This window comes from Zingiber officinale, chromosome 2B (genome assembly GCF_018446385.1).
Source record: "Zingiber officinale cultivar Zhangliang chromosome 2B, Zo_v1.1, whole genome shotgun sequence".
Taxonomy (NCBI): domain Eukaryota; kingdom Viridiplantae; phylum Streptophyta; class Magnoliopsida; order Zingiberales; family Zingiberaceae; genus Zingiber; species Zingiber officinale.
The window spans coordinates 116038198-116050749 of NC_055989.1; the positions used below are offsets into that span (position 1 = coordinate 116038198).

A 12552-nucleotide genomic window follows, 5' to 3' on the forward strand; every position below is an offset into this window, starting at 1 on the left:
TCACTCTTCACCTCGTAGCATCCATTGATGTTCAATAAGGTCAAATTGTAGTTGTGAATGAGTTTCTTTGTTTCTAATGCCGCGATGACGTTGAAGAAAATCCACAAATTGAGAAGTGGGATAATGGGAAATTGGTTCTAGGTTTGTATCATCTTCTTGGTCATAATCAAAGTCATGTGCTCTAAGGTAAGAATCTCTTTCATCCTCAACGATCATGTTGTGTAATATTATGCACACCATCATAATATCTTTCAGTACAGATTGACAAAAATATCGTGCTGGTCCATGAACAATTGCAAAGCGTGCCTGTAGAACTCCAAATGCTCGCTCGACATCCTTCCTTGTAGATTCTTGAGCTGATGCAAACAATTGCCTTTTACGACCTTGTGGTGTTGGAATGGTTTTGACAAATGTAGACCATGAAGGATAGATTCCATCTGCAAGATAGTATCCCATAGTATAATCGTGGCCATTGATTGAGTAGTTAACTTTAGGAGCACGACCTTCAGCAAGTTCTGTAAATATATTAGATCTTTCCAGCACATCGATATCATTATGTGACCCAGGTAAACCAAAAAATGCATGCCATATCCAAAGATCATAAGACGCCACTGCTTCCAAAATAATTGTTGGCTCATGTGCATGACCAGTATACATACCTCTCCATGTAGTCGGACAATTCTTCCATTTCCAGTGCATACAGTCAATGCTCCCCAACATACTTGGAAATCCCCGTTTCTCACCGACTGCTAGCAATCTAGCAATGTCATTGCTATTTGGAGACCGCAAGTACTCATCTCCAAAGATTGAGAGTACCGCTTTGACAAAAAGTTTCATGCTCTTTATGGCTGTGGTTTCTCCAATTCTTACATACTCATCCATGAGATCAGCTCCAACTCCATAAGCAAGGATCCTCAAGGCGGCAGTCACCTTTTGTAAAGAAGAAAGCCCAAGAGTTCCAGCAGCATTTCTTCTTTGAACGAAGTATGGTTCATGATTCTCCACATTGTTAAGAATTTGAAGAAAGAGGTCACGATTCATTCGAAACCTCCTCCTAAATATATTAGGAGGATATACCGATGGATCAGCAAAGTAGTCATTGTAGAGACGTATGTGACCCTCCAAAGGATTTCTCCTAATAAATACACGTCGTTGCTTGCCGGGAATGATATGTGATCGCGAACCTTCTTCATCATCCAATGAATCTTCAATTAAAAAGGCAGTTACAATTGTTTCCAACTCATCATCAGAAGAAAGTAGACAATCGTAATTACTAATGAAATGAGACATTATTGGAAATTTTTGAGAAAATTGTAATTGTATGAGATTGATGATATGGATAGATATTCATAATATTATGTGATTTTATACTAAAAAAAATATGGCCGTTGGAGGAATATAGACGTTGGGAAAGTTGGTGCAAAATCATTAATATAGATAATAATAAAAAAGTATAGAGGAGAGAGAAATAATAATAAATAAATAAAGATATGGTAAATTATAGAGTAGTTAGAGATTCTCTAAATTTAATAAAGTTGATTGTTTACCTTAAATTTTAGAGAAGTTGATAAGGAAGCTGATGCAGATGCTCTTATAGTAACTAAGGGCATTTATAATGGAGATATTCAGGGGCAGCCCTAGTAGGGGGCAGGTAGGGTACTTGCCCAGGGTCTTATTTTAGGTGGGGTCTCATAATTTATTTTAATATATTATTAAAAATATATAGTTTAAATTTCTCGTCGAATTCTCCTCGTCGAATTGAAACCTTCTTGCCCTAGCCCTCTCCCTCCTCGCCAAAGCGAACTCGCCCTCCCTCTCTAGCTCTCTCGTCCTCCCTCTCTCCCTAGCCCTCTTTCGCCCAGTCACCGTCCCTCTTGTTGCGCCCTCCTCTAGTCGTGCCCCCCCTCATCGTCATCGCTGCCGAACTCCGAAGTTCCCCACGATGGCGCAACGTCGGCACAGTGCAATGGCACGACGACATCATCCTTCACCGTGCTGCCCTCCCTCGAGTTTTTAAGTTAATGTAAGAGGGAGGGTTCAAATGGTCAAATCTATAGTTTTACCCCAGATCTAATTTTTCTTAAGACCGCCCCTGGAGATATTTAGAAGGGATATTTTTCTAAATATCCTTCATTGGAGGAGGATATTGTAGAGAGGATTTGAAATCATTGTCTTATATCTTTTTATTTTTTAATGAAAAATTAAAATATATATATTTAATGGTGAAATTTGGGATATTTAAGAGTGAAATATTTTATAGGTGAATTCCATGAATATTTAGTTTATGGATATTTAAAAAATAAGATATTTAATTAATGATATAAATATAAAAATCATAAATATTTAAAATAAATATTGAATCTTACGAGTAAATTTTAATGTACCCTCGGACATAATGTGGTTTATTTCCATACATGAGGCACGGTGATACCTGTATAAAAAAAAATACAATGTGTTTAAAAAAATCATTTTCTTTTTAATTCAATTTGATTTTATATATATATATAACATTTATATTATTTTTTCAATTTAATTAAAATTATTTAAATTTGATCAAAATAATTTTTAAAATTAAATTATTATATATATATATAATTTTTAAATTAAAAAATATCTTTTAAAACTTAATTACAATCGCTTCATGGTTATTATAAAAAATTTATAATAATTTAATTTTAAAAATTATTTTGATCAAATTTAAATAATTTTTATTTAATTGAAAAAAATAATATAAATGTTATATATATATATATATAGTATTTTTGATTAGGTTGAACTTATTTATTTTAATATGGTATAGTAGTAACTCTGAATTGTTATAATAAGAATATTTTTTATATATCTTTTTTATTTTTTTCCAATAAAAATCATTATTTTAATTATTTCATTAATTTGAAGCAGCCTCATCCTATTTTTGCTTTTATTTTTAATTAAACCAAAAACAAAATTTTTATAGTATTTTTTTTACTTTTTAGGGTATTTGGTTAGGATTATCTTTAATAATTTTAATTATCCATTTAAAGTTATTAATCAAAATCTTATTTGATTTAGATAATCAATAATTCACAAGTAATGATCTATATTTGACACATTAGAGGGAATGTAATCCAAAATCAAAAAACATTAGAAAAGTAATATTTTTATTTTGGAGTTAACAAAAAAATTTAATCAAAAATATCCTCCGATATTTATACTTTGGGAAAAAATACCCCTAAAATCTTTTGTAACAAACTAGATTATATATTAAAAATTTTAAATAAATAAATTTTTATTATATTATTTAGGTTGAACCAAACTTAGATTATATTTTATTCTTATAATTTTAATTATATTATTATATGATAATATAAGTAAGATTATATAGAATAATTTGAACTAAATATACAGATAACTTTAGTTTAAGGTTCATTTGATGCTAGGAGTTTTAAAAGTGAATAGTGTAGGTAAATAAACTTTAATTAGAAGCAAAATGATAATTGATCCTGTCCGAGAGTGAGTCGACGGATGCTGTGGAGGTGGCGCTTGTTGGGGTTGCAAGGTTGCAAACATAGTTCCATATTGAAAACACATGGAAAAGATCATGGGTTTATAAGAGAAAGATATCTCCATTGACATGAGGCCTTTTGGGTAGAGCCCAAGAGCAAAACCATGAAGGCTTAGGCCCAAAGTGGACAATATCATGTCATTGTGGAGATATCTAAATTCTTTTCGATCCTACAATTGGTATCAGAGCCCGGACTGCCAGAAGGTTTAACCGCCGACTGTGCACAAGAGTTATGGTCTAATTGAACCATGTGAGTACAATATTGACCTCGAACAAAGAAAGTGGGGGCTCCTATGTTCGGATCAAGAGGACCAGACACCAGGCAGGAAGTCCTAGTAGGTCGGGTGGACCGAGGGGCAGGAAATCCTAGTTGCGGCTAGGCAAGGAAGTCCTAGTAGGTCGGGTAGACCGAGGGGCAGGAAGTCCTAGTAGGTCGGGTAGACCGAGAGGCAGGAAGACCTGGTGGGTCAAGGATCGGACGTGGGAAGCCCATGGTCCTTTGTTTGAGGGGGGGATTGTTGGGGTTGCAAGGTTGCAAACATAGTCCCATATTGAAAACACATGGAAAAGATCATGGGTTTATAAGAGAAAGATATCTCCATTGACATGAGGCCTTTTGGGTAGAGCCCAAGAGCAAAACCATGAGGACTTAGGCCCAAAGTGGACAATATCATGTTATTGTGGAGATATCTAAATTCTTTTCGATCCTACAGCGCTCACGTTGACTGGTGTCGACTGAAGATGACGTGGACCTCCAACGAGCTAAGCCTGCAACCACAAGTCGTTAGTGCCGATCCAGGGAGAGGTTCCCCGGCGATGACCCTCCGACGCTCAAGTCAGTCACCGGCAGCAAATGAATGAAGTAGAGAAGAAAGGAGCAGCAGCGTGACTGTAGCTACATTAGTAAAAAAGCATACCTCTGATGAAGCTTTGGGGCTTCTTATATAGAGCTCCCAGGAGGTGCGCGCATGCTTCCCGAGGCGTGCACACTTCCCAAAGCATACCTAGAAAGGTCGTGCCAGAAAAGCGTGTCTGACACCGCACCTTAACAGTCTGAGCATATCCCTGACGTAACAGTGGAAGCTTCCACAATACGATTCTCTGTCTGACCACGTCGCCGACCATGTCGCTTGTCGATGACACTGATCCCTAGGAAGATATTGCCAACTGCTCCCTTTGTCTGTTATTGGGCTGAGCGGGAGAGTCGCTCGGCCAGTCTGCCATCCGGGCGATACAACGGCTAGGTCGAGCATTCGCTCGGCCGATGAGCTGCTGCCGGCTCCACCCCGTTGGGCGAGGGAGTCCTGCCTATCGGGTCGATGTTGCGTCCACTGCCTAGCCGAGCGGGATGGACACTCGGCCTTCGTCTCCCCCGCTTTGAGCTTTATAAGCGTTGGAAGCTCGGTGCTTGACCAAGCTATCAGAGTGTCGAACTGGCTACTCTTCCTGTTGATCGAGGAGGTAGTTCATGTTGACCACTTTGACCTCCGGCCGAGCGGGCCCCACCTAACCATCGGATCACGTGTCTCCCCCTCAAGTCTAGTCGAAGGAGGTGACAAGTCCGACTGACTGGACAAGTAGTCTGGTAACCGATCGGGCGATCAGCCGAGGTGTGGGTTGGATCCCGATTGGCCCAAGTAGGACTGGTCTTTCTCTGCTGGTCGATACATTGAGCCTTTGCACTTGGATATTTTTCCTCATCATTCCCGGAGGGGCATGAGCCGAGCGGTCAACGCTGACGCCGCCCAAATCTCCTCGGAATACGTGTAAATCACCCCCATTAAGGTCGAGCACGCGCCCACGCCTATTAAATGCTGCCCTGTGGGAGGGCACCACGTGTCGCCGCCGCATGTCCGAGGTGAAAGCTGCTGATGTGACATTTGGCGGTTCGAATTCAACGGCCGGATGTGCACTTCGATGCCTGTGCCCTGGATCGAATGGCTCTGGTCTGCCTATCTATTCTTTATAAAGCTGTGGTGTCGGCTTCTGCTCCGGCGTCTTGCGGCTATTGTATGCTCCGACAATTGTGCATTTGCTTGCTCCGGTGAACCTTGGCTCCCTGCTGCGGTGATCCTCTGCTCCCGACGGTGGTCCTCTCCATCTCGTAAGCTTTCCCCCTCCCTCTTCATTGCTGCTTTTCCACTGTTCTCTCTGCCTCCGTCGCTTCCAGTTTTCTGTGTTTTCCGACCATTTTTCCCGTCGAACCCTTTGCCTTTTCGTTTTCCAGCCATGGCGAGCTCCTCGCAACCGTCTGACCCCGCTCCCGGTCTCTGGTATACTACCATGGAGACTCGGTTCGACGCGGGTGACGCTGCGAGTCTGATAAACGCCTTTGATATCCCTTCCGACCACGAGATAGTTCTAGCCTCCTCGTCTGATTTGCCCAATGACCCAACAGTCGGCACAATCTGTTTCTTCCGAGACCAATTTGTGGTCAGTTTTCGATTTCTCATCCACCCCTTCATAACCGAGGTTTGCAACTACTTTCGTGTCCCGCTCGCCCAGCTCATCCCAAATTCCTTCCGCCTGCTGTGCGGCGTGGTAGTGTTGTTCTGAGTGCACAATATTCTATTGACCCCTCAGGTCTTCCACTATTTTTATTACCCCAAACAATCCGAGCTGGACACTTACTTGTTCTAATCTCGCATCGGCCTGGTCATCATTGACAAAATGCCCTCCTCCAACAAACATTGGAAGGAGTACTTCTTCTTTTTGAGACTCCCCGAGCGGCCAAGCTTCCGGACCAAATGGCAGGTCGGGCTTCCAACTCAACCCGATTTGAAGAAATACAAGACCCATTCGGACTACCTCCATACTGCTAACATGCTGGCCGGCTTGAAGTTTGACATTCATAAGTTGTTGACAGAGGGTGTGATGTACGCGTTCGGGCTAAGTCCGATCCGAACGAAGCTCTCGAGCAGCCTAGGTATGAAATTTCTCAACCTTCATTCTTTGAGTCTAATTGATTCTTTTCTTCTTTTGCAGCCGACATCATGATGCGCGCTCGGGCAACCGGCATAATGAAGGCTAAGCAAGCCGAGATTGAAGCAACCGCAACCAAGGAGATGGAATGGCTCGGCTTGACCCTTGTCGGCTCGTAGGAAGGTACAGTTGGGGAAACCCCAACTGTGGGCGAGGGGATAGCCGAGCGGACGCCCAGCGTAGGAGGGGCGGCTGACCCGCGCCCGGTCCTAGAAGTGCCACCTGTTGTCCCTGCTGAGGGCTCGGGGTCCTCGGGCGATAAGGTGTCGCTCACCCACAAGAGACGTCGAACGGGCATGCCCTCCTGCTCCGCCACTTCGGTCGTACAAGCTTCTGCGGGGGGAGGCGCCCCATCTCCACCCGCTCCTGTAATAGTGGAGGCCACTTCCTCCGAGCTATCGGAGTCGCTCGTCGTTCAGGCGATCACTTCCTTGCCGCCAGCTAGGCGGAAGGTGACACGGTCCGCTATTCTACCAGCCCCTCCTGCTCAAGCTTCCCGCTCGTCGGCCTCCGCTCAATTGGCGTCGGTCGGGCGACGATCCATCACCGCCACGCTTCGCCTTCCAATGGAGGATCTTCTAGCGTCGGGTGACCAACCCAGCTCTCCTCAGCATCAAGTTTATATTCGTGGTCGGCTCGCCTGTGTCTAGGAGGAAGCTAGGGCACGAATGGCGGTGAAACCCCCTAGCGCGCTCGCCGTCAACCATCTGGAAATGTCCACCGGGGTTAGTATTTTCAACAACCAATTCATGAGTTACCTCCGATCGGTACTAATGTTTGCTTGCAGTTCTGGATGGAGAACATCGCCATGTGCCAGCGGCTGGCTCAAGTGGAGGACGAGCTGAAGAAGCTCAAGATTTCCGGAGAAGCTTCCTCCTCCCAGGGGCCACCGACTGCTCGTCTACAGGCTGACCTGGAACAGAAGAACCAGGAGGCTCAGCAGTTGGCCGAGAAGCTGAAGAAGGCAGAGGACTCCCTGGTTGCCGAGCGGGAGAGCCGCTCGGCTAAGGAGGTAGAGCTTTAGGACCAAATGAAGCGCCTTGAAGAGGATCTGGGGGCCTCCCGCGCGACACTGTCAGCCTACCAGGAGTCTAAACTGGGCCGCTTCGCGATCCTGAGGCAACAATATCTCTGCTCGGACCGATTTCTGGAAAGGCGACCAACCGGATTGTCCAATCATTCGAGCTGGCCATCGACGCTACACTCATCTAGTTGAAGATGAACGACCATATTTCTGAAGCTCTGTCCGACAAGGATGTCGACCGCGTCCAGCTCCTCGAGTCCATTCCTGACGAAGCCTTTTATTATATTGAGTGAGCAAGGGGCTTGTAGAGAGCGTATTTTTGTAAGCTTTGAATGTACTCTTGCCGTTCGACAGTGTTGAACCTATTTTCAATGAAATCTTTTTGTGCTCTTTCTTCATATGCTATCTTTTTGCTAGTATTTGGCTGTATAGTTTCGATCGACTATTACGACCATACTTTCATTATTGAAAGATTTGCTAGGATCATACCTCCGGGGTTTATAGTCGTCGCTCGATTCTGGGTTTTAACGTCTCCGCTAAATGATCTTCTAAGGTAGGAGTTTAAGGTCACCGCTCGACCGTTGGTGGAGACATAAGTTTAACGTCGCCGCTAGACGATTTGGTGAAGATCGGGGTTTAAGGTCGTCGCTCGACCGTTGGTGGAGACATGGGTTTAATGTCGCCGCTCGATAATTTGGTGAAGATCGGGGTTTAAGGTCGCCGCTCGATAGTCGATAGAGACATGAGTTTAACGTCGCTACTCGACGATTTGGTGAAGACCGAGGTTTAAGGTCGCCGCTCGACCGTCGATGGAGATATGGGTTTAACATCACCGCTAGACGATTTGGTGAAGACCGGGGTTTAAGGTCGCCGTTAGACTATCATGGAGACATAGGTTTAACGTCACCGCTCGACGATTTGGTGAAGACCGGGGTTTAAGCTCGCCGCTCGACGATTTGGTGAAGATCGGGGTTTAAGGTCGTCGCTCAACCCTCGATGGAGACATGGGTTTAACGTCGCCGCTCGACGATTTGGTGAAGACCGGAGTTTAAGGTCACCACTCGGCCATCGATGGAGACAAGGGTTTAACGTCGTCGCTCGACGATTTGGTGAAGACCGGGGTTTAAGGTCGCCGCTCGACCGTTGATGGAGACATGGATTTAACGTCATCACTCAACGATTTGGTGAAGACCGGGGTTTAAGGTCGCCGCTCGACCGTCGATGAAAACATGGGTTTAATGTCGTCGCTCGACGATTTGGTGAAGATCGGGGTTTAAGGTCGCCGCTCAACCATCGATGGAGACATGGGTTTAACGTCGCCGCTCGACAATTTGGTGAAGACTGGAGTTTAAGGTCGCTGCTCGACCATCGATGGAGATATGGGTTTAACGTCGTCGCTTGACGAATTTTTGGTAACCCTTCATTTTTCATTTCACTCCTGCAATCAAAGGGCACAGGAAAAATGGAAAGTACACCTCAATTATATTAGCGCACCTTTCATCCATCTCGGTACGGCTGAAGGTGGTTCGCGCTCCAAGGGTGTTCTAGCTGCCACCCGTCTTCATCCTCTAGGTAGTAGGCGCCCGAACGGAGCTTTTCCATGACCTTGAAGGGTCCAGCCCAGGGAGCCTCCAGTTTGGTGACGTCGCCGATCGGCTTTACCTTCTTCCACATGAGATCGCCGACCTGAAATGACTTCGGCATCACTCGTCGATTGTAGTTCTGTCTCATCCTCTACCTATAAGCCATCAGCCGAACGACTGCTATGTCGTGGGTCTCATCTACAAAGTCCAGCTCCATAAGCCTTCGCTCGTCGCTGTCTTCGTTGTAGTGTTGTATTCGATTGGATTTGACTACAATCTCAACCGGGACAACTGCTTTGTCGCCGTACACCAGGTGGAACAGGGTTACACCCGTGCCTTCCTTAGGGGTCATTCGGATCACCCATAACACGCCGAGGAGCTCGTCCACCCAGCTTCGTCCGATGTGGTCGAGCCGAACTCACAAAATCCGCAAGATCTCCCGATTGGCGACTTCAGCCTGTCCGTTGCTCTGAGGGTACACTACGGAGGTGAAGGCCTGCTGGATGCCATACTCCTCGCACCACTCTTTGAGTTTCCGTCCGGCGAACTGTCTACCGTTGTCTGAGACCAGTCAACGCGGAATGTCGAACCGACATATGATATGCTACCAGATGAACTTCTGAATCATCTGCTCAATTATTTTCGCCAGTGGCTCGGCTTCAACCCACTTGGAGAAGTAGTCCACCACGACGAGTAAGAACTTTTGCTGCCCGGTCGCCATGGGGAAGGGTCCCACAATATCCATGCCCCATTGGTCGAACGGACACGACACAGTGGAAGCCTTCATCTCTTCAGCCGGTCGATGGGAGAGGTGGTGATATTTCTGGTAGGACAGACAGTTAGCTACTGTCCGAGAGGCATTTTCCTGTAGAGTCGACCAAAAGTACCCTGCCAGCAGAGTCTTCCTCGCTAGCGACCGACCACACGGATGCCCTCCATAGGAGCCTTGGTGTACTTCTTGCAGTATATAGTTAGCGTCTTCCGATCTGACACATTTAAGCAATGTCCTGGAGAAGACCTTTTTGAAGAGTTAGTTCCCAACTAAGGTGAAACGACCAGCTCTCCTACTCAATAAGCGAGCTTCCTCCCAATTGGAAGGTGTAGCTCCTGATCGTAGGAACTCTATTATGGTCATTCTCCAATCGCTGTGGAAGGTGAGCCCCTCCATCCGATCGACGTGCGCCACCAAGGATATTTGCTTAATCGGCTGAGTAATGTCGATCGACAAGAGTGAGCTCACCAATTTGGCCAGCTCGTCTGCCGCTTGGCTCTCTGCTCGGAGGATCTTCTGAATGATTACCTCCTGAAAATTTGCCTTCAGCTTTTCGAAGGCTTCGGCGTACAACATGAGTCGTGTATTGCTGATCTCAAATGCTCCAATCAGCTGCTGAGCGACTAATTGAGAATTAGAGTGGATAAGAACCTTACCAGCACCGACATGTCGAGCGGCTTGTAGGCCGGCTATAAGTGTCTCGTACTCAGCTTCGTTGTTAGTTGTCCGGTGTTCTAACCGAACGGACAACTGCACTCGTTATTATTGTGGAGAGATAAGCAGTACGTCGATCCCACTACCCTGTCGAGTGGATGACTCGTCCACATATACTTTCCAGATCGAGTCGGGTTCGGGGTTTTGTACCTCCGTGAAAAAATCTGCCAAGGACTGCGCCTTGATGGTCGTTGGGGATTGATATTGGATATCAAACTCATTGATCTTCATTGTCCATTTGATCAACTGGACGGACGCCTCTGGGTTAAGCAGGACTCTTCCCAGGGGTTGTTGGTCATTACGATGATAGTGTGAGAAAGGAAATAAGGACGAAGCCTCCGAGCGGTGAGTATTAATGCAAATGCGAGCTTTTCAAGATCGGTGTAGAAAGATTCAGTATCCTTTAATATATGACTCAAGAAGTACACTGGCTGTTCCTCGCCATTCTACCTAATCAACGCTAAGCTGACAGCGTGCTCGGTCGAAGACAGATAGATCCAGAGCGGTTCACCGGCCGCGGGCTTGGCTAGTACAGGTAGTGAGTTTAGATATGCTTTAAGTTCCTTGAAGGCCCGGTCACACTCCTCGTCCCATTGAAACTTGGTGGCTCAGCGCAGGATCTTGAAGAAAGGAAGGTTCCGATCAGACGACTTGGAGATGAACCATGACAATGTTGTTATCCGCCCGGTGAGGTGCCTCGCTCGGTGACGATATATCCCAGGAAGCACCCACTCTTCGCGTCGAACAAACACTTCTGAGGATTTAACTTGATTCCATATGCCCGGAGGGTCTGGCAGGTCTCCTTGATATCTGCACAGAGATCGGCAACTCGGAGGGATTTAATTAATATGTTATCGACATATACCTCCATGTTGCGGTCGATTTGCCACTAGAATACTTTGTTCATCAGCCTCTGGTAGGTGGCTCTTGCAATCTTCAGGCCAAATGACATTACGTTGTAGCAATACGTACCATCAGCAGTGATGAAGCTAACTTTCTCTTGGTCTTCTCAGGTGAGCGGTACTTGATTATACCCTTGATATGCGTCCAATATGCATATCAGCTCACACCCGACCGTGGAGTCTACCACCTGATCTATCCTGGGCAAGGGATAGAAGTCTTTTGGACATGCCTTGTTAAGATCTCGAAAGTCGATGCAGATCCTCCATTTATTGCCCGACTTGGAGACTAGCACCACATTGGCGAGCTAGTTAGGAAATTGAACCTCGCGTATGTGACTGGCCTCCAGTAGCTTCTCAATCTCCGCCCGGATAATCAGATTTTTCTCAACGCTGAAGTCTCTCTTCCTCTGCTTCACCGGCCGAGCGCCTGGTCGGACGTAGAGCTCATGCTGCGCGACGCTTGGGGAAATGTCGGGCAACTCATGCGTCGACCATGCAAAGACATCATGATTCTACTGAAGATATCTTCTGCTCGGCCTTCTGCTCGGCCTTCAAGTCAGACGCTAAGAAGGTCGTCGCTTCTGCTCGGCTTGGATGTATCTGTACTTCTTCTTTCTCTTCATAAACTAAAGTAGGGGACTTCTCGGTTATGGTGCTTACCTCCATCCGAGGTGTTTTCCGAGCGGACTTTGCCTCGGTCTTGACCATCTCGACATAGCATCTCCGAGCGACCAGTTGATCCCCCTTTACTTCTCCAACTTGATCTTCTACCAGGAACTTAATCTTCTGGCAGAAGGTTGAGACGACCGCTCGAAATTCATTGAGGGTCGGTCGACCCAGAATGACATTGTAGACTGAGGGGGCATTTACTACGATGAAATTGGTGGTCCTTGTCCTCCGAAGTGGTTCCTCCCCGAGCGAGATGGTCATCTTGATCTGGCCAATCGGCAAGACTTCATTGCAGTGAACCGGTTGGGCGATCGGGTTGAATCCGCGGCAGTCGCCGGTCAGGAGAAGGGGATCGGCGACGA

At 46.0% G+C, this 12552-nt stretch overlaps 1 protein-coding gene across 1 annotated transcript; it reads right to left on the minus strand.

Annotated features, from left to right (window-relative positions):
• On the minus strand, nt 1-1290 carry LOC122048595. The gene has a single exon (XM_042610144.1). The coding sequence runs from the start codon at nt 1288-1290 to the stop codon at nt 1-3; it is 1290 nt and encodes a 429-aa protein (XP_042466078.1).
• Nucleotides 1291-12552: the final 11262 nt, after the last annotated feature.

What these genes read in the sequence shown, in the direction of transcription:
- LOC122048595 (XM_042610144.1), bottom strand. Translation starts at nt 1,290, where the DNA reads ATGTCTCATTTCATTAGTAATTACGATTGTCTACTTTCTTCTGATGAT.